Consider the following 25,378-nt stretch of genomic DNA (forward strand, 5'->3'; position numbering starts at 1 on the left):
TGAGGCAAGACACAATCTATAGGATTAGGTTGTATTTTGAGTCAATCTCTTTTGAGATATAAAAGAGAGAAGTGAGCAGGGAAGAGAGGGGCCTACTACCACCAAGAAATAAGAGCCAGGAGCGGAGCATGTCTTTGGACTCAGGGTCCCTGCGCTGAGAAACTCCTAGACCCAGAGGAAGATTGGTAACAAGGAGCTTCCCCCAGAGCCAAAAGAGAGAGAGAAAAAGCCTTCCACTAGAGCTGATAACATGAATTCGGACTTCTACCCTCCTTGACTCTAAGCTGGCAACCTGAATTTGGACTTCTATCTTCCTTGACTGTGAGTGAACAAATTTCTATTTGTTACTGCCATCTACTTGTGATATTTCTGTTACAGCAGCACTAGATAACTCAAAGTACACGGCACATGCATCAGTAGATTCTAGCAAAAGAACATGGCTACCAGTGTCGAGAACTGTATACAAGGTTCTATATCATGTCCAACACTTACTTGCATCTAATCCTTGGATTAATTTCTACTTTCCTTTAATGGGGACCAATATAATGTATAAAGTGTTAACAAAAGATTTAGGCAATGTCCATTTTCTTCTCTTTTGGACCTGCTTTTGGGTCATAGTTGTCTAGGTTGGTAGGACTCAGTGAATATCTGAACCTAAACTGCAAAGCCATGAGGGCATCCTATAATGGTTACAGGACTCAGAATCAGTGATCGCTTTAGTTTCCCAGAAATAACTATGTAAGTCTGGGAACCAACACAGGCAACACAATGAAAGATGGAAAAAAAATTATTTGTGTCATATTCAGACCTTTTCTGAGCCTCTTTCCTCATTTATAAAATGAGGGAAGTAGGCAAAAAGAAACTTTAGAATTTAGACTGAAAGAAATTTTATTACTACCTCTAATTCACTGGGGTCCGAGGAAAGCTTAAACATAATTCTACTAACTAAAAACTCCAGGGCCTGAAAACTTATTCACAAAGCTATCCACAGACGAATGTTTTATCAGCAGTTATGCAGACACTCTGGTTGGGCAAGTCTGGGACAGGTATAACAAGCCCAGTCAGCTGGCCACACCACTATGGTATCAAACCTCTGTGAGGTCTACAAAATCCCCTTTCCCATCAGCAACGGTAAACTGGAAAACAATGAAAAAACACTGCCAATAATCTAAATGGGTGTTTTTGGAAAAATTTAAAAAATCTTTTCAGGTTACAGAAATGCTAATACTTGTAGGAAAACAATAAAAATAAAACTTACTAAGGGAAGAAACACCTAAGACACTATTTTGATGCCTGCTTTCTGAAGAGAGATGTCTGAAACCTATCTACTTGAAATACCACATGCTGAACTCATTTTATAATACCTTACAGTTTTAAACATAAAATTAAAAATGAAAGCCTATCAAACACCTACGCTCATCCAAAGACTTCATCAGAAAAGTAAAAAGATTACCCACAGACTGGGAAAAAGTTTTTAGTTATGACATTTCCAATCAGCGTCTGATCTCTAAAATCTACATGATACTGCAAAAACTCAACTACAGTGGTATCTCCTGCCTTGAGGGGAGATGAGAGGGTGGAGGGAGTTAGAAGCTGGCAAAATGGACAGGAAAAGAGAGAGTAGACGGAGAGAGCGGGCTGTCTCATTAGGGGGAGAGTAATTAGGGGTGTGTAGCAAGGTGTATATGGGTTTTTGTGTGAGAGACTGACTTGATTTGTAAACTTTCACTTAAAGCACGATAAAAATTATATTAAAAAAAAAAAACTACAAAAAGACAAATAACCCAATTAAAAAATGGGCAAAGGATATGACCAGGCACTTCACTAAAGAAGACACTCAGGCAGCTAACAGATACATGAGGAAACGCTCACTTTCATTAGCCATTAAAACCAAAAAACCAAACCCAGTGCCATCGAGTTGATTCTGGCTCATAGTGACCCTATAGGACACAGCAGAACTGCCCCAAAGAGTTTCCAAGGAGCACCTGGCGGATTCGAACTGCCGACCCTTGGTTAGCAGCTGTAGCACGTAACCACTACACCACCAGGATTTCCCAATAGCCATTAGAGAAATGCAAATCAAAACTACAATGAGATTCCATCTCACTCCAACAAGGCTGGCATTAATCCAAAAAACACAAAGTAATAAATGTTGGAGAGGTTGTGGAGAGACTGGAACACTTATACACTGCTGGTGGGAATGTAAAATGATACAACCACTATGGAAATCGATTTGGCGCTTCCTTAAAAAGCTAGAAATAGAATCACCATACGATCCAGCAATCCCACTCCTTGGAACATATCCTAGATAATTAAGAGCTTTTACACAAACAGATATACGCACACCCATGTTCACTGCAGCACTGTTTACAACAGCAAAAAGACGGAAGCAACCAAGGTGCCCACCAACGGATGAATGGATAAATTATGGTATATTCACACAATGGAATACTATGCATTGATAAAGAACAATGATGAATCCGTGAAACATTTCATAACGTGGAGGAATCTGGAAGGCATTATGCTGAGTGAAACTGTCAGCTGCAAAAGGACAAATATTGTATAAGACCACTATTATAATAACTGGAGAAATAGTTTAAACAGAGAAGAAAATATTCTTTGATGGTTAGGAGAGCGGGGAGGGAGAGAGGGATGCAGGGAGAGGGGTTTTCAGTAATTAGCTAGTAGATAAGAATTATTTTAGGTGACGGGAAAGACAACACAATACAGGCGAAGTCAGCACAACTGGACTAAACCAAAAGCAAAGTTTCCTGAATAAATTGGACGCTTCGAAGGCCAGCGTAGCAGGGGCAGTGGTTTGAGGATCATGGCTTCAGGGGACCCCTAAGTCAACTGGCATAAAAAAATCTATTAAGAAAATATTCTGCATCCTGCTTTGGAGAGTGGCTTCTGGGGTCTTAAACATTAGCAAGCGGCCAGCTAAGATGGATCAGTGGGTCTCAACCCACCTGGAGCAAAGGAGAACGAAGAACACCAAAGACACAAGGTAATTATGAGCCCAAGAGACAGAAAGGACCACATAAACCATAGACTACATCATCCTGAGACCAGAAGAACTAGATGGTGCCTGGCTACAATCAATGACTGCCCTGACAGGGAACACAACAGAGAACCCCTGAGGGAGCAGGGGAGCAGTGGGATGCAGACCTCAAATTCTCATAAAAAGACCAGACTTAATGGTCTGACTGAGACTAGAAGGATCCCAGAGGTCACGGTCCCCAGGCCTTCTGTTGGCCCAAGACAGGAACCATTCCCAAAGCCAAGTCTTCAGACAGGGATTGGACTGGACTATGGGATAGAACATGATACTGGTGAAGAGTGAGCTTCTTGGATCAAGGAGACACATGAGGCTATGTTGGCCGCTCCTGTCTGGAGGGGAGATGAGAGGGCAGAGGGGGTCACAAGCTGGCCAAATGGACACAAAAATAGAGAGTGGAGGGAGGGAGTGTGCTGTCTCATTAGGGGGAGAGCAATCAGAAGTATACAGCAAGGTATATATAAGTTTTTGTATGAGAGACTGACTCGATTTGTAAACTTTCACTTAAAGCACAATAAAAATTAAAAAAAAGCCTATCTACTTGAAATACCAAATGGTGAACTTGTTTTCTAATACCTGCAAGTTTTAAATATAAAATTAAAAATGAAATCCTGCTTTTGGTAAATCCATGTTAAAGTGAAAGGGCAGATTCATAAATTTCACCATGTCATGTGTTTAGTAAAGGAAGCTTTGTGCAAGTGTCATTATAGAAAAAAAAAAACCTTGTTGCTGTTGAGTTGATTCCGATTCATAGTGACCCTACAGGACAGAGCAGAACTGCCTCACAGGGTTTCCAAGGACAGGCTGGTGGATGTGAACTGCTGACCTTTTGGTTAGTAGCTGAGCTCTTAACCAGTGCATCACTAGGGCTCATATTCTTTTTTGTTTTGTTGATTTAAACAAAGTAATACTAAGAATTTGTTAATTTAAGAGGGTAGGGGTTCTCTACATAACAACAAAAACTCAGGATGGGAAAAGAACTCTCATTCCCCTAAACTGGCGGATAATCTTTTCCGATAAGGCAGACATTCAGTAGAAGGGAATAACTGAGTTGGTAAGAGGCTCCTGGTATTTCCCTGTCCCTGTGTTTCCATGGGTCCCCTTAATCTGCAAGGGAGTCAGAGTGCTTCATTCGGAAATACTGCCAAAAGGTTAGGACAACCAGCAGCCAGCTGGCATGAGTAAGCACGTTCTATTACTGAATACTGCTGATCGATAAAACCACTGTCGCCTGAGTGAACTTTTTCCTGCGCTTTGTCTTACTGTTTAGATTTCTTCTATTTCAGGATGTGAAGTCTTAGGCAATATTACGTAACACTGGGGGTGGAGGTTGAGTGGTGATGAAGCATGAACTCTGTTAGAGATCAATGCGGAAATTTACTGCAGGTAGGCGTCATTAAACTCATAAACAATATTTCTGGGACGCCTAACTTCTTTATTGACACTATAGTAGATACAGTCATGGTTTATCAGGCACTAAACTGATGCACCTCTCATCTCAGCAGCATGACGTTAGTTCTTATTAAATACTGTAAGTAGTCACAACACTACCTTTGTTTGCAAAGATAAGAATGGCTTCCCTTATGTTTTGCAACAATGCTTTGAGCACAAGAATGAAACTGTGTGTACCACTATTTCAATAAATGCATCTTGGATCCTATCGCCCAGTTCTCAAAAGCAAAAATAAATCATGTCAACGACAGGAATATGGAAAGAGCTCATTTCCTAGCGATACAAATCTGCTTAATTCTTGGAATAAATATGTCATCTATACAAGACAAAGCTGCTAATAATCTAAGAGACAAATGACCTTTGGAAGAATTACAGAACTAACTCCAAGATGTAACCGGGGTTGGCAGAGTGGCTTTAGACTTAAGGACTACTTGAGTAAACTGAGAACACACACAGACGTTTAAGCTCAGGGACAGCACAGCTTCTGTCTGTTCTGTTCACTGGTGTATCCTCAGCACCCAGAATACTAACTGGAAGCTACTCAACGAACATTTGTTGAAAAAGGGAACAGCTCTTGCAGATTTTGACTACAAGATGTCCCTCCATCTTTCTATTTCTACTCCCACTGTCTAAGAATAAGGACCACTTATTGTGGTCCTTACTCTCATGTGTCACTTGAGGACCTCTCCAATTTGGCCCCAACTCTACCTGTCTCTTAACAGACCATATTCGTTCCCTAACCCTATGCTTTTGCTCATACCCCTCAGCTTACCTGAAATATCTTCCCCACTGCTCATCGGAATCCTACCCATTTTCTTCTTCTTCCCTGATAACTTCTGTCTTTTTAGGAGAACTCTAGGCCACAGAGTTCCTTATTTCATATGACACCATCTTTACTAAGTATCAGGTTGTTACATATTGTCTTATGTCTGGAATTATTTTCTCCTAAGCGTGGGTCTTGTATTATCTGTCAGACTTCAAGCTCTTAGAGCACAGGGCTCAAGACTTGCCGTGCCTGGCTGTGCTCCATGGCTGGTGTGAGTGCCTGTCTCAGCAGCGGCACTCTGCAGTGGGGAACAAGATGAGACACACCACTTACTAGTTAAGAGACTTTCGGAACACACTTCTCTCTGCCTGTGCCTTGGGTTCTTCACATACAGACTGGGAAGATTATCAACTTCACAGAATGGCTATTATAAGGGTTAGAGATAATTTACATAAAGTACCTAGCATGGTGCTTTACAAATACCTAGTGCTTAATTGGAATAGCAAATGTGACTATAAATTTTTCTTTCAAGGTCCAGAGAAAATGCACTTTCTTTAATGGGCTTCACAGATTCCCTAGCTGGAAATCCCCCACACGTCCAGGGACACTGGCTAGAGGCCTAGCTTTCGGCAAGACTGACTGAGCTCCAAGAAGGGAGGGTTAGTACCCTTAACTATCTACATTACCCAGGTGCCTCCAAGAGCACTCAGAAGACATGCTGTAATTGGTGAATTGAATCTGTTTTAACAGTTCAGTGTGTTATTGATGTGTGGCAAAGATATATCACCAGTCAAATGAAAGAAAATTGAAATCTGATGGAAATTTAAGCATGGTTATCTCTTGGCTGATTCTTTTAGAGCATTTAACGTCTGCTCTTAAGGTGAAAAATCTGAGATTATTAAAGAAAAAAGAAGCCTTTTCAACTTCTTGAAATGGTTGTCAAATTTAAATAATGCTAACCTCAGATCAATACTGCAAAAACTATTTTAATTTATTTAAGACATTCTTGGATTGAATTTAAACTTTAAAAGAAAAAACTATTTCTAATTTACTAGCATTTTATTCTTTAAAAATCATGTTCTGCATATGTTGTATTTTAAGAGCTGATACTTTTTCACAGATCTTCAATTTTGGTTTACTCCTTCTCACTGGGCCTAATCTAGATGATTTAGAAGTGTGCCCTCTCCCTCCAAGAGTACGATCTCTCTAGAAATTCTGGCCAGTTAGAATTCAGAATGGCACCTTATTAGCTATAATAAGGTACCCAAGCCAAAACCGTACATCAAACCAGTATTCCTTTTGGTTTTGCATTAAATATCACTTTCTCAAAAAGAAATGACTGTGAAAACATACCGGTTCATCCTTCTTGCCCTTTCCAATACTTCAAACATATGCTCTTGAAATAAGTCAAGCCGCCGGTAACGATTATTTTCAACATTCTTCCTAATTATGTCAAAAATAAGGGGAGGTTTGTTTGGAAAGCTGGGATCCACAGCAGGAATTTCTGCTAAGGAATCACTGTAGCATCTCCCCTCATCATCCTGATGACTCATGACTGACACAAAAAGATTGTGGATAAGTTCCTGAATCAGCAAGGTCACATTCGGGACATGAGAGTCCTCATCTCCCTCAAGGTCTCTGCGAGTTTCAAGCAGGACTTTGTGTAGGACAAGTGCATCTTTGTAGATCAGGGACTCAGGCTCATTGTATGTACAGGCATTGTTAAACATCATGACAAAGTCCTCAACCATAGAGTCTATATCTTGGTACTTGTTGGCCATCATGTGGCTTCGAATTTTTTCCATGTCCATGGGCTTTTTGATGGTCAGATAGTAGTCAGGCAGCTCGGATCTGGAGGGAAGCCTCAGAAATATGGCACTGAGGCGGCGACCCCTTTTATCAGTATAGTTCTTTACAGCCTCATAGACTTCATTTAATTTCTGCTGCATTGGAGTCATGTATTTTGACTTCTTAGGAGAAATGCCACTCTTCCTACCTAAAGAAACAGATTTAATGTTAACGGACAAAATTAAATAAATGAACCTAAATCTGTATAGAGTTTATGGCATAACCATAAGAAAGGGACTACTCCATGTGATTTGTAAAACACAGTAATTAATTAGCACACGATTACTGAAATACAGACTAAAGACAAAAAAGAACTAGAAAAAATTTAATTTATTTTAAATAATCATATTTTTGGTGGGAGAATAAGTACTGTTATGCTTAGACAGTTATGATTAAGATGGAATAAAGCACATGAGTAGCTGTGTGACATTCTAATTCCATCACCTCTAGTATCCTTGAGAACTGAGATTTCTTCATGGGAAAAAACGAAAAAGAGACACAGCTATAAGACAGAAAAGATGGAGTAAAAAAACCTGTAGCTTTGAATCTTTATTGAAAATACCAGTATGAATTTATGGTGTCTTTTATCTTTAAATGTAAATATATACACAAACATATTTCCTAGCTCTAGCCACTAAAAATGCCTAGAAACAGTGACCAACTCAGTACCAGGGTATTCCAGATTACAGTTTTGAAATATTAATTTCCACTAAAAGATTAGTGCTTTTTGGCAAATGGTTTATTCCCAGTTTGCACAAGATGAGCAGGGCATATTTTGAAACACCAGAGAGTAAAGACTATTAATAACGTTTTACCACGGTCATGTCAAAAGAACACAGGACCGTTTTGGAAAATGATACGGTGCTTCCTTAAAAAGCTAGAAATAGAAATACCATATGATCCAGCAATCCCACTCCTAGGAATACATCCTAGAGAAATAAGAGCCGATACACGAATAGACATATGCATACCCCATGTTCACTGCAGCATTGTTCACAATTGCAAAAAGATGAAAACAATCTAGATGCCCATCCACAGATGAATGGATAAACAAACTATGGTATATACACACGATGGACTACTACCCAACGATAAACAACAATGATGAACCTGTGAAGCATTTCACAACATGGATGAATCTGGAGGGCATTATGCTGAGTGAAATAAGTCAATCACAAAAGGACAAATATTGTATGAGGCCCCCTATGACAAAAATTCATGAAAAGGTTTATACACAAGAAGAAACAATCTTGGATGGTTATGAGGAAGGGTGGGGGCAGGGGGAGGAAAAACACTAAATTGACCATAGATAAGTGGTAACTCTGGTGAAGGGTAAGACAGTACACAATGCTGGAGAAGCCAGCACAACTTGTCCAAGGCAAGGTCATGGAAGCTCCACAGGCACATCCAAACTCCCTGAGAAAATTACTAGGCTCAGGGCGTGGGGACCATGGTTTTGGGAAACATCTAGCTCAACTGGCGTAACATAGTTTGTAAAGAAAATGTTCTACATTGTACTTTGGTGAGCAGCGTCTAGGGTCTTAAAAGCTTATGAACGGCCATCTAAGATACTCCACTGGTCTCACCCGTTCTGAAGCAAGGGAGAATGAAGAAAAACCAAAGACACAAAGGAAAGATTAGTCCAAATGGCTAATGGACCACAACTACCACAGCCTCCACCAGACTGACCTCAGCATAACTAGATGGTGCCCAGTTACCACCACCAACTGCTCTGACAGGGATCACAATACAGGGTTCTGGACAGAGCTGGAGAAAAATATAGAACAAAACTCTAACTCACAAAAAAAAAACCCCAAAAAACAAACAAAAAACTTACTGGTCTGACAGAGACTAGAGAAACACCCCCAGAGTATGGTCCCCAGACACCCTTATAGCTCAGTAATGAAGTCACTACTGAGGTTCACCCTTCAGCCAAAGACGAGACAGGCCCATAAAACAAAATGAGACTAAATGGGCACAGCAGCCCAGACAAGGATGAGAAGGCAGGAGGGGACAGAAAAGCTGGTGATGGCAAACCCGAGGTTGAGAAGAGGAGAGTGATGACAGGTCATGGAGTTGCCAACCAATGCCACAAAACAATATGTATATTAATTGTTTAATGAGAAATTAGTTTGCTCTGTAAACCGTCATCTAAAGTACAATATAAATAAATAAATAAAAATAAAAACAGAGGAACCAGCCTGGGACAGCATGAGCATCAGTGAAGACAACAACCACAGTGGACTGAGTTCAGCAACACGCTTAAATCTGGGAGCTCTTAATGACATGTAAAAAATAAACAAAAAACTGGGTAAATGTTGGAGAACTATTGTAAGCAATGCACTATTTTAAAAACCAGTAAACGAAGGGGAAAACAAGCCAAAAAAGAAAAAATCCAAGCTTTTATCCTCCTTTCAAAAAAACAAAACAAAACAACAACAACAAAACACCGTGTACCACTGGATACCCAAATTTTGGCAGAGGTAAAGTTTCTCTATATGGAAGTATTACAGTTAATAAACGAGCACCAAAAAAAGCCCAAGCCCACTTCAGTCAAGTCAATTCTGACCCACAGCAACGTGATAGGATTTCTGAGGCTATAAATCTCTATGGAAGCAGATTGTCACATCTTTCTTCCATGGAGCTGCTGGTGGTTTCAAACCGCTGAACTTCTAGTTAGTAGTCGATTGCTTTAACCACTGCATTACCAGGGCTCCTTATAAATGAGCAAGGAATGATGAAATTAAACTATCGCAATTTTACATCCCTTTGATGAATTAATGAAGTGAACATGAGCAGCAGTTAAGAGAAACAACCAGCTATCATGTGCCACCTGAGAAACACAAAGCACCTATGAAGTTGTCTTTTGTACCAAAGTGAGGGAACAGGGGATCCAAACTGAATGTGATCGAGCCTTTGGCTTCAACTACCAATTTACAGGAGAAAACAAAGGACAGAAGAATACATTAAATAACTGCGTTGCAAGCTCTTCAACAAAAAAAAAAACTATAAGGAGTGGGGAGGGGAAAATGAAAGAGGAACTTAGAGATAAAAAGAGGCTTACTATCACTCAAATGCAATGGATGGACCATTATTTGAATCCAACCTCATCTAGACACTGTTCTTCAAGATGTGATATAAGTGGAGAAAACCTCTTATGAAATATCCTTGCCAAGCAGAAATGGAATCTAATCAAGTCTTCAGAGTTAACTCCCATGTACAAGAAATAAGGGGGATGAAGGAAAAAATTAATTGACATCACAAGGAAACAAACTGACTAATCTACAACTTGGGACACCACACAAGGCAGTGGCCCAGTTTTCTCCATGAGTTAATGGCATGAGGAAATAAGAGGAGGAGAACTGCTCTAGAGTACAAGAGCTCACGGGCATAACAATCAAATGTAAAATATAGAACTTATTTAGATCCTGACTGGAAGAAACCAAATGTAAAAATATTTATGAGACAATTAGAAAAATTTGAAAATTTGTCAGGTATTTTTTTTTAGATGTGATAATGACTTCATGGTTATCTTAGAAAATGTCTCCATTTTTTACAGATGCATACTGAATTAGGTAGAAACGAAATGACACGATTGGATTTGCTTTACAATAATTTGGGGAAAAAAGGTATATAGGATATAAGCATGGCACAATCTTGGTAAATGCTGAACCTATTTATTCTCTGAACTTTCAAATATATATGTATGCACTTAATCTGTCATGGAAGAAGTACGACCAGAATGCACCTTAGAAGCAAGGATGGTGAGACTATGTCTCACATACTTTGGACATGTTATCAGGAGGGATCAGTCCCTAGAGAAGGCCATCACGCTTGGTAAAGTAAAGGGTCAGCGAAGAAGAGGAAGACCCTCAACGAGATGGATTGACACAGTGGCTGCAACAATGGGCTCAAGCATAGCAACAACTGTGAGGATGGCGAAGGATCGGGCAGTGTTTTGTTCTGTTGTGCACAGGGTGGCTGTGAGTTGGAACCGATTCAATGGCACTTAACAACATATATACATGTGTATAAATTTAAAAAAAAATTATTTTATTTTTATTTTTTTATTACTGTTTAACTGTTCTTTAGCTATCATTAGTCTCCTAATTCAACTTATGAAATTCAGTTTTAGTTTTGTCCCTAAAGATATTATGTCCCTATAAAGTAAAATAAGAAAAGCTCTGTACTTTTGCTATTTGATCTTTGTGAAATTATCAGTTTCAACCAGCATGCTTTTAAAATTTCAAGAAAGGTAAGTGCCTCAATAAGAAGGAACTACCACTTGGCAGTGAATCACACCAAAGCTACTGTGAAATTCAGTTTACAGTTATTTCACATAAAAAACAGGGTCTGTTTTTTTCCCTCCCTTTAGTAAATATGGCTCTAAAGACTACCTGAGAACATCACTATCATTTGCTTGGTATTTATTTTATTTACATATTTTAAGTAAGGTAGAAACCTCTTGTTTAGCCCAGTGGTATTCATTACTTTTACTGTATCCTCTTCCCTTATAGCTTTTAATAAAGCAACTTCCTACAGACCATGCTTGCAGGACAGCTGAGTTAACTCATAGCACAGTAGCTGGGCATCCCTAACCTCTCAAATTCTCAAGTCTAGTAGGAGCTTCTGGGATTCATTTTTAAATGTGGTAATTACCAAACGAACATGCCAAAAGAAAAAAAAAAGGAGTAAGAAAGAAATCTTCCACTGTACTCTTCTAGGCATCACCTAAAGGTAAAAAATACTTATTCTTACTATTTAATGTTTACGAAATGTCCACAGCATTCAAGAAAGTAAACACAACCTTTGATAGTCACAGGCCTTTCCCACAGTTTAACTATTTAAAAGGCAATAAAAAGGAGTGCTTGCGAAGAGGGAAGAAACTCCATGCTGGAGTGCTAGTGAGTGCAAATATATTCACTGATTAATTAAATATTATTTCAGCACTTCAGTAAGCTATCCTTGGCCAGACTAAATGGAGTAACAAAGGGCGAGGATGCCTTACTCAGCTTGAGTTTGGGAGAAGCCACGTCATCCTCATCAGGCAGCGGGCCTAGCTCTTTCCTTTTATCCTTGAGCAACTTCTCCAGGATGTGTGCATCGTTGTATACCTATGTTCCATAAATAGATTTAAAGTTATTTTCTAAAAGAAATTTTTAATTGAAGTATAGTATACATTCATAAAGAAGCTTTAAAACACCGTTTAGGACAACTGGAGCTAAAAAACAAAACAAGGTTGGGCTCACTACAGAGTAATAAAATCACAATCTCTGTGGGGTGGGCTTCGGTCTCAATCTGTTTTCTTAAGCTTCCCAAGTGGTTCCAATGTGCAGACATGCACTCTAAAGTCTGTAGTATATCAAGGAGCCTTGTTGGTGCAGTGGATAAAGTGCTGGGCTGCTAACTGAAAGGTCGGCGGTTCTAACCCACCAGACGCTCTGTGGGAGAAAGTTGTGGCAGTTCTAACCCACCAGACGCTCTGTGGGAGAAAGTTGTGGCAGTTCTAACCCACCAGACGCTCTGTGGGAGAAAGTTGTGGCAGTCTGCTTCGGTAATGATTTTCAGCCTTGGAAACTCTATGAGGCAGTTCTACTCTGCCCTATAGGGTTGCTATGAGTTGGAATGGACTCGTTGGCAGTGGGGTTGGCTTTGGATGGCAGCAGATCATTGAAGGTTTCAGTGGAAGTTTTACAACACATTTACATGTGCTGTTTTCTTCAAAAACTTCTCTCTTCCACTGGAAACTCAAGGTAGCAGGCTAAGCTCAATGGAAATTAGGCATGAAAAAAAACATCTGATAGTTGGAGAGCAGTATCTCAAATATTGTTAAATTCCAAATCTATGTTTAGAAAGAGTGAGCTCACAGTCTGGAATCTAATCTGTAGAATTGGCAACAATCTCTGCTTAATGATTTCCCTCTGAAGGCTGAGGCAACGGAGATAACACGTAGCCAAGAACAAGGTTACTCACCTGATGGCCTTGCCTCCATAGCTGCCTCCCTTCCCCTCCCAGCAGACGCTATGTCCTCCCCTGATTGCCTACCAGATCAGAGGGGCTGAGAGAATAAGTGGCCTCTCTTCTTTAGCCACTTCTCTTAAGAGTGGCTTTTTTCTCTAGCAATCATAGACAAGTGGCACAGTAGCCAGTGTAAAATTCCTAGGATAGAGAAAACCATTCATGGGATCCAGAAGCACCCTCAGTGCCTACTTTACTTATATTTAATTGTAATAGCAGAAAAAAGGAATTGATCTGAAAGTGTTATTTCCAGAGATTTAAAGTATATAAAGGATATCAGATAGAAAAAATATCAAAGAAGGAGGTATGTCTTATTATGCCAATAAAGAACTGGAAAGCAAGATGCTTCATACCCAAATCAACTATTTAGAAGTGCATTTATGGGAATACCATATGCCAGTGCCATCGAGTCTGTATCAGCTCTTATTAATCATACAATTTCATGTATTGTCCTTGAAGTACGGCCATGGAGGACAGTAACCATAATGATGATGAATGATTTTAACGCTATCAGCTTTCATTTGAGTGCTTATTTGGTACCGTGCTAAACGTTGCTATTCTTGTTAGGTGCCATCAAGTTGGTTCCGAATCATAGAGACCCTATGCACAACTAACAAAACACTGCCCAGTCATGTGCCATCCTCACGATTGTTGCTATGCTCGAGCCCACTGTTGCAGCCATCTCACTGAGGGTCTTCCTCTTCTTCGCTGACCCTCTACTTTACCAAGCATGATGTCCTTCTCCAGGGACTGACCCCTCCTGGTAAACATGTCCAAAGTAAGTGAGACGTAGTCTTGCCATTCTTGCTTCTAAGGAGCATTCTGGTCGTACTTCTTCCAAGACAGATTTGTTCGTTCTTTTGACGGTCCATGGTATAGTTAATACTCTTCGCCAACACCATAATTCAAAGGCATCAATTCTTCTTCGGTCGTCCTTATTCATTGCCCAGCTTTTGCATGCATATGAGGTAACTGAAAACACCATGGCTTGGGTCAGGTGCACCTTAGTTCTCAAGGTGGTATCTTTGCTTTTCAACACTTTAAAGAGGTCTTTTACAGCTGACTTGCCCAATGCAGCTTGTCTTTTGATTTCTTGACTGCTGCTTCCATGGGTGTTGATTGTCAATCTAAGTAAAATGAGATCCTTGACAACTTCAATCTTTTCTCCATTAATCATGATGTTGCTTATTGGTCCAGTTGTGAGGATTTCTGTTTTCTTTACGTTGAGGTGTAATCTACACCGAAGGCTGTGGTCTTTGATCTTCATCAGTAAATGCTTGAAGTTCTCTTCACTTTCAACAAGCAAGGTTGTGTTATTTGCATAATGCAAGTTGTTAATGCGTCTTCCATTAATCCTGATGCCTCGCTCTTCTTCATGTAGTCCAGTTTCTCAGATTATTTGCTCAGCATACAGATTGAATAGGTATGGTGAAAGAATGCAAACCTGACACAACCCTTCCTGACTTTAAACCATGCAGTATCCTCTTGTTTTGTTCAAACTGCCTCTTGATCCATGTACAGATTCCTCATAAGCACAATTAAGTATTCCGGAATTCCCATTCTCTGCAACATTATCCGTAATTTATTATGATCCACACAGTCAAATACCTTAGCATAGCCAAAAAAAACGCAGGTAAACATCTTTCTGGTATTCTCTGCTTTCAGCCAGGATCCATCTGACATCAGTAATGATATTCCTGTTTCCATGTCCTCTTTTAAATTTTGCTTGTATTTCTGGCAGTTCCCTGTTGATATACTGCTGCAGGTACTTTTGAATGACATTCAGCAAAATTTGCTTGCATGTGATATTAATGGTATTGTTCGATAGTTTCCAAATTCGGCAGGATCACCCTTCTTGGGAATAGGCATAAATACGGATCTCTTCCAGTCAGTTGGCCAGAAAGCTCTCTTCCAAATTTTTTGGCATAGACAAGTGAGCACTTCCAGCACTGCATCCGTTTGCTGAAACATCTCAATTGGCATTCCTTCAATTCTGGAGCCTTGTTTTTCATCAATGCCTTCAGTGCAGCTTGGACTTCTTCCTTCTGTACGATCAGTTCCTGATCATATGTTACCCCCTGAAATGGCTGAATGTTGATCAATTCTTTTTGGTATAGTGACTCTGTGTGTTCCTTCCGCTTTCTTTTGATGCTTCCTGTGGTGTTTAGTATTTTCCCTGTAGAATCCTTTAGTATAGCAACTCAAGGCTTGAATTTTTTCTTCAGTTCTCTCAGATTGAGAAGTGCTGAGCATGTTCTTCCCTTTTGGTTTTCTATCTCCAGCTCTTTGCATATGTCATTATAATACTTTACTTTGTCTTCTTCAGCCACCCTTTGAAATCGTCTGTTCAGATCTTTTACATAATTTTTTCCTTTAACTTTAGCTACTCAGTGTTCAAGAGCAAGTTTCAGAGTCTCTTCTGACATCCACTTAGGTCTTTTCTTTCTCTCCTGTCTTTTCAATGACCTCTTGCTTTCTTCATGTATTATGCCCTTGATGTCATTCCACAACTCATCTGGTCTTCAGTCATTAGTGTTCAACGTGTCAAATCTATTCCTCAGATGGTCTCTAAATTCAGGTGCGGTATACTCAAGGTCGTACTTTGGCTCTCATGGACTTGTTCTAATTTTCTTCAGTTTCAACTTGATCTTGGATATGAGTAATTGATGGTCTGATCTGTAGTTGGCCCCTGGCCTTGTTCTGACTGATGACATTGAGCTTTTCCATCGTCTCTTTCCATAGTAGTAGATCTGATTCCTGTGTATTCCATTTGGCGAGGGCCATGTGCACAGTCGCTATTTATGTTGGTGAAAAAAGGTACTGAAATGAAGACGTTGTTGGTCTTACAAAATTCAATCATGTGATCTCTGATGTCGTTTCTATCACCAAGGCCATATTTTCCAAATGCAGATCCTTATTTGTTTCCAGCTTTTGCATTCCAATCGCCAGTAGTTATCAGCGCATCCTGATTGCATGTTAGATCAATTTCAGACTGCAAAAATTGGTAAAAATCTTCAATTTCATCATCTTTGGCTTTAGTGGTTGATGGGTAAATCTGAATAGTACTTATATTAACTGGTCTTCCTTGCAGATGTATGGATATTATCACTGACAGGGTTGTACTCAAGATAGATCTTGCAGTGTTCTTTTTGATGATGAATGCAACGCTGTTCCTCTTCAAGCTGTCCTTCCTGGCACAGTGGACTATACAATTGCCTGAGTCAAAATGACCAATACCAGTCCATTTCAGCTCACTAATGCCTAGGATATCGATGTTTATGTGTTGCATTTCCTTTTTGATGGTTTCCAATTTTCCTAGACTCATACTTCATATATTCCAGATTCCGATTATTAATGGATGTTTGCAGCTGTCTCTTCACATTTTGAGTCGTGTCACATCAGCAAATGAAGGTCCTGAAAGCTTGACTCCATCCATGTCATTAAAGTTGACTCTACATTGAGGAGGCAGCTCTTCCCCAGTTATATTTTAAGTGCCTTCCAACCTGAGGGGCTCATCTTCTGGCACTGTATCAGCAATGTTCCCGTGCTCTTCATAAGGTTTTCAGCGGCTAATTCTTTTCAGAAGTAGACTGCTAGGTCCTTCTTCCTCGAATGTCTTAGTCTGGAAGCTCAGCTGAAACCTATCCGCCATGGGTGACCCTGCTGGTATTTGAATACCGGTGGCACAGCTTCCAGCATCACAGCAACACACAAGCCCCCACAGTATGACAAACTGATAGACGTGTGGGAGACTGTGCTAAACACTCAAGGTTAAAGAATTTAAATAAGGTAATATAAAGAGAGTATTTGAGAGTACCGTGCTAATTACTCTTTATTACCTCGTTTAAATTCTACAACCTTGACGCAAGTACTACTATTACCTTTAATTTATAAATGAAGAAACTAAGGCTCAGAAAGGATAAGTTACTGACAGAGCAGTTGGTAGAGCAGATTCAAATCTAGGATGTCAGACTACTGAGTATAAGCTTTTAACTCTATAATGTACTGCTTACCATTTTAAACAACTAAGAAATGACGAAGTATTAACCCAGTCACTCAGAAGAATAACCTAAGTTAGGCCTCCAGAGCTGGTCTCTTACCATGCATTATTCCACCAGCATCCAAAAGAAGATATGCCTACTCCACATCTGGAGGCCCCCTTGTCTTACCTGGGAGCCCTCCTCGTTGTAGTGCCTGGCATTCCGGAACATCAACTTCATGTCTTCTATCATTCCCTCTTCCCCTGCATATTTGTCATTGCGAATGTTATGCTCAATTATTTTCAAGTCCATTGGCTCCAAGATGATTTTATAATAATCAGGATAATCCTTTTTGGATGGTTTAACCATAAATAAATCACAAAGTCTTCTGCCTGAACCAGGTTCTCGAGCTTCAAGAACAACATTGAATAAGATTTTCATTCGCTGCTTTCTTATGTTCTTTTTACTGTTGAGGGAGGAGGTATAGAAAGAGAAAAATGAGATCGTGTTCAGTTTTCTTTATACAAGGACAAGCATGAAACAATCATTAATCTGGTGGGCAGGTGCTTCATAATGATTATGATTCACTGATTACATATACCACATACACACTAAACATGCTGGAAGCTATCAGCAAATGTTAGGAAAATTTCCAAAATGGTTAAAACATAGTGAACCTGGCAGGAGCAGCCAATGAACAGCAGACAAACTTGTTTATAACAGCTCATGAAATCAAATGTTTAAAAAAAGACCTGTCTGACACCCAAAGAAAATGAAATTCTATTATCACTTGAACCCATTTTTTGTTTTTAAGATGAACAGAACGAAAGCGCAGCAAAACTAGTAGATTCCCTATCATTTCTAACAACCTTTGCTTTCAAGCCTAACAAACGAACAAACAACCTAACACAGAGAAGTGTTCCATCTCTTAAGAAAACCTCTACTGAACACCTGCATATATATTCTGGTTTTCAGAAAACAAGAGAGGGGATCTGCCAGACTAGTGTCTCTACAGTGGCTACAAGTCTCTCTTGGATTTATTCTGTCAGGGTCAGTTCCCCTTTTCCTTCCTTCATCAGTATTATTCCACCATCCCTGTACACCAACCTATCTTAAAGAATAAATTGTCTGAGGTTCACCTAAGCTCCCAAAATTTTCATTCTTGAGTGTGAATCCCTGTCTTGTCCTCTAAATTCCTTCAGTGAGATGTGATGCTGAGAAACAGATGCGAGTGATATGGAACAAAGTATAAGGGACCACAGATTAGAACCAAAGCCAAAAGGAGCCCAAGAGAGCAGATGGTCAGTCTAGTCTCCTACTAGATGAAGAAACTGGCTCAGAGACACTGAGTAACTTGCCCAGGAGAGCCGCCAGTCAATTATTAGAAGAGATGATCTGATCTGGTGTCTGATCCCCTGGTCTTAGGTCTTCAGAACTGAGAAAGAAACTTTAGCCAGACTTGAACAGCAGTCTTCAAGTGAACAGTCAGGTAGGTATTAAGAAGAAATGGCTATGGCTTAATTTCTATTCAACAAGCATTTACTAAGACCCTAAGATCCTAAATGTAGTACTTTACTTAGAGATAAATATTTATTATCTGTTTCCTATCCTATAAGGGGAAGAAAGTTCATTCCTGAAGCAAGCTATGTGACTGATAAGACCAGAAGAACTGGATGGTGCCTGGCTACTATTACTGAACATTTTGATCAAAGATTTTATAGATGAATCCTGATTAAAAGGTGGAAAATGCAGAACAGAATTTAAAATTCTCATGGATTCCAGACATTCTGGAGCCATGGAGGCTGGGTGAACTCCTGAAACTATTGCCCTGAGATAATCTTCAAACCTTAAACCAAAAAAATTCCCTGAAGTCTTAAAACCAAACAATAGTTTAGCTCAACTAGTTAAAAATGTCTGCCTTGAGCATTATGCTCTTTTCCGAACTATCTATATGAGATCAAACTGACAACAGCCAACTTGAAAGATTAGACAGGAACCTTAGGGGGTAGTGAAGTTTATGTTAATGGAAGAGGAACAACTTGAAAAAGGACGTTGAGAGTGGTTGTATAACTCAAAGAATGTAACTGATCTCGGTTCCGGCTGGAGGCAGCAGTGGAGGCCGTCTGGGTGACCGCTGGGGAGGGTTCACCCTGCGTCCTAGGCCACCCCGGCCACCCATGACAGTTGGCAGGATTCAGGAGGAACTGGCAGACATCACTTTAGACTCTTCACCTAACTGCAGTGCTGATCCCAAAGGTGATAAGATCTGTGAATGAAGATCAACCATTCTAGGGCCTCCAGGATCCGTATATGAGGGTGGTGTATTCTTCCTCAATATCACTTTTACACCAGAATATCCCCTTCAAGCCTCCAAAGATTACATTTAGACAAGAACCTACCACTGTAATATTAACAGTCAAGGAGTTACTGCTGGGACTCACTGAAAGATAACTGGAGTCCAGCATTAACCATTTCCAAATGGTTACAGACTTCTCACAGACTGTTACCCTGCCGACCCTTTGGTGGGAAGCATTGCCACTCAGTATATGAGCAACAGAGCAGAACATGACAGAATGGCCAGTGGACCAAGAGATATGCTACGTAAATTGAGTTTTCACAATTATTACATTATTTGTCTGCACAGAAGAGAGCTGCTATGATTTCGAAGGAGTGGGGGAGGGCAGAAGTTGGTAAACAGTAGGGTATTTCTGTAACAGGTATTTTCAGTCTTATTTCCCAAGATTTTGTTGTAACTTAGGGTACCTTGCTACAGTAGACAGAATTGGTAATAGCAACTTTTAAAACTGTCATTAGTCCTGCAATATTAGTTGAAATGTAGTACGGAAAAAAAATGTACGTTTAGACATTTGGGTTCAGTCACTAGTAGTATGTAAATTTAAAACAGCTTAATTTTGTACAGGTTATACACATGGCCATTTATGTAAAGTCCTTCCAAGACAACATGCCTTTTTTTTTTTTTTAGTTGTACTTTAGATGAAGGTTTACAGAACAAACTAGTTTGTCATTAAACAGTCAGTATACATTTTGTTTTATGACACTGGTTAAAAACCCCAGGACATGTCAACACTCTCCCTTCTCTACCTCGGGTTCCCTATTACCAGCTTTCATGTCCCTTCCTGCCTTCTAGTCCTTACCCCCGGGCTGGTGTACCCCTTTAGACTTGTTTTGTTTTATGGGCCTGTCTAATCTTTGGCTAAAGGGTGAACCTCAGGAGTGACTTCATTACTGAGCTAAAAGGCTGTCTGGGGGCCATACTCTCAGGGTTTCTCCAGTCTCTGTCAGGCCAGTAAGTGTGGTCTTTTCTTGTGAGTTTGAATTTTGTTCTACATTTTTCTCCAGCTCTGTCCGGAACCCCCTACTGTGATCCCTGTCAGTGCAGTTGGTGGTGGTGGCCAGGTACCATCTAGCTGTACTGGACTCAGTTGGGTGGAGGCCATGGTAGTTGTGGTCCACTAGTCCTTCGGACTAATCTTTCCCTCGTGTCTGCAGTTTTCTTTATTCTCCCTTGCTCCTGAAGTGGGGAGACCACTGGAGTATCTTAGATGGCCGCACACAAGCTTTTAAGACCCTGGACGGCACTCACCAAAGTAGAATGTAGAATATTTTCTTTATATACTATGCTATACCAATTGAGCTGGATGTTCCCTGAAACCGTGGTCCCCACAGCCCTCAGCCCAGTAACTCGGTCCCTCAGGGAGTCTGGATGTGTCCATGGAGCTTCCGTGATCTTGCCTTGTACAAGTTGTACTGGGTTCCCCAGTACAGTGTGCTGTCTTAGCCTTCACCAAAGTTAACCACTTCTCTATAGGCAAGACAGCACGCTTTTTTGTTTATTAAAAAAATAAGAAAATTGGAATTTTTCCTTTTTGGGAGGGAACACTGACATTTAATACAGTTTTTAGAGACAGTCACCTCATATATATAGACACATGGCTATAAGACACCATATAGGAAATGAGTAATTAACGTTATTTTATCTTATATGCCAATCTGTTTTATTGTAAAAGGATCAAAGGTTTGAATCAGGACTTGTGAAAACCTGTAGTGAAATACCTCAAGCTGTTAACTGTAAGGCGTGGGATAGAAGTCACTCAGTGAATTGGTTATATGTTGTGGACTAAAGTCTGCATTTCTTACTATGCTAATAAACAATGTTAAAAAGAAATAATGTAATCTACGTCACTGAATTATATATGTAGAAACTGCTGAACTGGTATATGTCTTGCAGTGTATATTCTCAACGATAAAGAAATAAAATTAAAAATGATGACAAAAAACTACGTGGCCATATGAGTCTCTGACACCAGTACCCCTGGCCACTCACTCAACTGCTGGGTCATGAAGAAGCCAAAGGCCTGATATTTTCCCGCCAGGGTTCAAAGTATTGTATTAAAAGCCGAAACAAAACCAAAATAAAAAATAATTAACAGCTGGGAAAAATATCTACTCTTTAAGATTTAAAAATGTTTTAGAAATGCCTGTCTTCCCAACATCATAAAGCTCATGGCAAACTGAAAATGGTCTAATTAGGAGGGAAAATAAACAAAGGGATTCTCCCTGTTTCCCTGTGTTGGGATCATCCCTCATCGTCTTCGTCTTCACTCTGACTGTTCACTTCCCTTTGTGGCCCTGGAATTATTCCTATCATTTTCTCCCCTCAATACCTACGTGTCTCTGTGTAAAGAAGTGCTTATTAGATGACGGCAATCTAGGGGAAGTTTCAGCTAGCGGAAAGTCTTTCTCCAAAGAGGCATCCTAGGGCGATGATGTGAAAGAGCAGTCTCTCACCCCAGGTCTTTAGCAAGTGGACAAAGGAAGCAGAACTTGGGACAGAGCTCCAGTTCCACAGAGCTCTACAACTAGGCAGATTAGTACACGGGTGACTTTAACTTTTAGGAGGACTCCAAAGGAAAATTTCAGAACTTGGATTTGGTATCACAGAAATCTGTACTTAAAACTGCAGAAACGGTTTCCTTAAGATCTCACTTGTGAGGCTTGAGCTTTACAAGGAACAATCGGGAATTCAATTTCGAACCTCTAAGCTTAAAAGATCTCTCCAATAATCAACTCAAATGAAATCACCCCTCATTCCAGGAATTTCAAGCAGTGTAACAGTTCAGACAAGACCCTCACCCTGTTCAAATCAGACATTGTTGTAATAAAACACAATTCTAGAATTTTACAGATGATGAACCATAAAGCACCCTGTGCTAAAAAAAAATCAGGATATTATAGCAATTTCCTGACATATGAAAGTCACGTCTTGAGAAATGGGTGCTTTTACTAATTTACACTAAGGTTATAGGTTAGTAGAAGCTCTGTTCAACACGTATTCCTGATTCTCCAGGACCACCACCAACACCATCCTTCTGACCCCCAACCCTGTCTGAAACACTGGAATCACCATCACTATTTGCTCCTACTAGCTCATTACCAGGTTCTAGGGGTTCTTCCATAGCTCTTCTAGATCTGATCTCTCCTTTCAATTTCGAACATCACAGTGTTAGTCCTGACCCTCTTACCTTGTGGCTGACCACTTTCTCAAATGTCCTTATTATTATTCTTCCTCTGAACCTATTATTTATTATACGTACTCATGCTTCCATATACACACACACACAGAATTCCTATTTAAGTGTGGTAATAGCTAACACTTCTACCACGTGTCAGGTACTGTGTTAAACACTATCTATGTACTCTCATTTAATCTTCAAACTCTGAGAACCAGGTACAATCACTATCCCAACTTTGCAGACACAAAAGATGAGGCTTAGAGAGATTAAGTGAATACCTAAGGCCATAAAGTGAGTAAGCAGTAGAAGTGAGAATCGGGTCAGCTGATAATCACTTTGCTGCTTTTATCATGTCCCTCCCTTTCCCATAAGAAAGCTTCTACCAAGGGCCTTTCTAATCAAAGTCAGCCCTGCTCATGGGCTTCAAAGTCTTCCAGTGTTTTTAGCTCCCTGGCCCTAAAGCTTTAAAAAAATATTTTTATTGTGCTTTACGTGGAAGTTTACAAGTCAGTCTCTCATACAAAACTTTATAAACACCTTGCTATATACTCCTAGTTGCTCTCCCCGTAATGAGACAGGACGCTCCTTCTCTCCACTCTGTACTCCTGTGTTCATTCAGTCAGCTTCTGTCTCCCTCTGCCTTCTCATCTTCCCTCCAGACAGGAGGTGCCCACGTAGTCTCATTGTGTCTACTTCAGCCAAGAAGCTCACTCCTTACCAGTATCATTTTCTATCTTATAGTCCAATCCAATCCCTGTCTGAAGAGTTGGCTCTGGGAATGGTTTCAGTTTTGGGCTAGCAGAAGGTCTGGGGACCGTGACCTCCGGAGTCCTTCTAGTCTCAGTCAGACCATTAAGGCTGGTCTTTTTATGAGAATCTGAGGTCTGCGTTCCACTGCTCTCCTGCTCCCTCAGGGGTTCTCTGTTGTGTTCCCTGTCAGGGCAGTCATCAGTTGTAGCTGGGCACCATCTAGTTCTTCCGGTCTCAGGGTGATGCAGTCTCTGATTTATGTGGCACTATCTCTCTCTTGCGGCCCTAGAGCTTTAGTAGTGCATGCTGTTAAGCTAAGTAAGCCCAAAGGCTTGCTGTATTTCATCTTCAAGGCTTCAAAGAATAAAACCTTTTTATTTATCTTTTCCAATGAGATTTCTCAGACTAGTATAATATGACTAAAAACATAATGAAATCTACTCAGTCGTTGTTGATGTCAACAGGCACTACTCCCAGGAAATAATGAGAGCTACACTGATTGAGTACGCACTGCATCCAGGCCCTGTTCTAAATGCTTTACACACATTAACCAATTTCTATTCCTACTAACACCCAGAATCAGTGTCATACAGTATGAATGATATGAAAGAAACAGATGCCACGATCTTTTTTCTTAAACTTACCATCTAACTGAGGAAGAAATTTTTTTCTTAAGGAAAATATTAGGAAGAAGACAATGATAACAGTACATTTCTACAGTGGACTACATATGGTAGCAACACAGGAGATAACTGTAAAACACTGAAGTTTCAAGGAAAAGCAGGGTGGGGAAATAATCTTTCCTAAAGCTATTTGGGCAATCATGTAACATTTCTATATAAATACATAGTTGCATACCAAATGCTATTATTTTACTACATTGTTCCCACATAAAAACTTCAGTTGTTTTCAATCTGCCTCTTTCCTTGGACAGTCAGTTTCTGGCAGGCAGAGTACGAGGACTGAATTTCCATCTTTATGACCTGTAAGGGCAGAGTTTGGTGCTGTACAAGCAACTGACACTCTGTAAATGCCAGATGGCAAATGGGAAAACAAAAGCACCACATGATTACTATTTGGGCCACGACAAGGCAACTCATAGCTGTTTTTAAAATCATAAGTAACATGCAAAAGAACAGATGCTTTTAAAGAAACAAGACATGGTCGCGACCAGAGGCTAAGGAAATGTACTCATGCTCTAGAACCACGGCCCAGTGCACAGTGTCCACATGCAGTGACATCTTTTCGGTTGTCTACGTTGAGTCTCATCCATCCGCCATCCTCAATCTTTCAAAGACAGCCCTGAAAGGGAGTCCAGCCCCTGCCAGTCCCTGGACACTAGCAATGCCGCCACAGCAGCAGCCTCTACCTTCGGCTGGCAGAAGTAAAGCCACGATGACTGGTGAGGGGGTGTTTTGCTCCTGGCAAAGCTAACAACAAATTAAGGCTACCCCTGAACATATCCAGGCTAACTGATTTTGAATTTATTTTACTAACTATACTTCTCAATTATACTGCTGTATTTACCTATTTATTCACAAAATAAACTGGCACCCAAATAATGTTTTATTTCACATGCTTAAGACTTCGCTTTTTACCTAATCAGTACTGACCATGCCACAGAAAATTTATACTTTTAAAATATGTTTATGCATTAAAAAAAGGGCTGCACACCTGGATAGCCTCCTGAGACCCAACGTCTCACTGTCATGAATGTTCCTGGGAAAGCAGAGACAAACATTACATGTGAAGAGAAACAAAAACAGCAACGTTGGAAGATCATGTGTAACCAAACACGGCTGGGAAAAAGGAGGATTATTCAATCCAGAGGGTAAAAGATATTAAGAATACTTGGAACATTTCGACATGGGAGACAGTGGGTGGATTTCTGGCTAAAGGGGTTGGGCGATGAGGGAGAAGAACATACTTCCAGAATGAAGCACAACACACCCACATCCAATTTTTCTCACAC

At 40.2% G+C, this 25,378-nt stretch overlaps 1 protein-coding gene across 22 annotated transcripts in view; it reads right to left on the reverse strand.

Annotated features, from left to right (window-relative positions):
- PBRM1 (polybromo 1) overlaps positions 1-25,378 on the reverse strand; it is a 126,752-nt gene that overhangs the window by 49,756 nt on the left and 51,618 nt on the right. For 11 of the 22 annotated variants that reach the window (XR_007514485.1, XM_049863258.1, XM_049863263.1 and 8 more), the window contains 4 exons: positions 25,081-25,125; positions 17,312-17,588; positions 12,133-12,238; positions 6,630-7,272 (listed from right to left, as the gene is read on the reverse strand). Coding sequence is in view for 20 of the 22 variants with exons in the window: in XM_049863258.1 (XP_049719215.1) it covers positions 6,630-7,272; positions 12,133-12,238; positions 17,312-17,588; positions 25,081-25,125 (1,071 nt within the window). In the remaining 2 variants the exon portion in view is untranslated. Of the gene's footprint in view, positions 1-6,629; positions 7,273-12,132; positions 12,239-17,311; positions 17,589-25,080; positions 25,126-25,378 lie in introns of those variants that run through there. The other 11 variants (XM_049863259.1, XM_049863266.1, XM_049863264.1 and 8 more) reach the window with 2 other exon arrangements.

Source organism: Elephas maximus, chromosome 20, assembly GCF_024166365.1.
Source record: "Elephas maximus indicus isolate mEleMax1 chromosome 20, mEleMax1 primary haplotype, whole genome shotgun sequence".
NCBI classification, from domain to species: Eukaryota; Metazoa; Chordata; class Mammalia; order Proboscidea; family Elephantidae; genus Elephas; species Elephas maximus.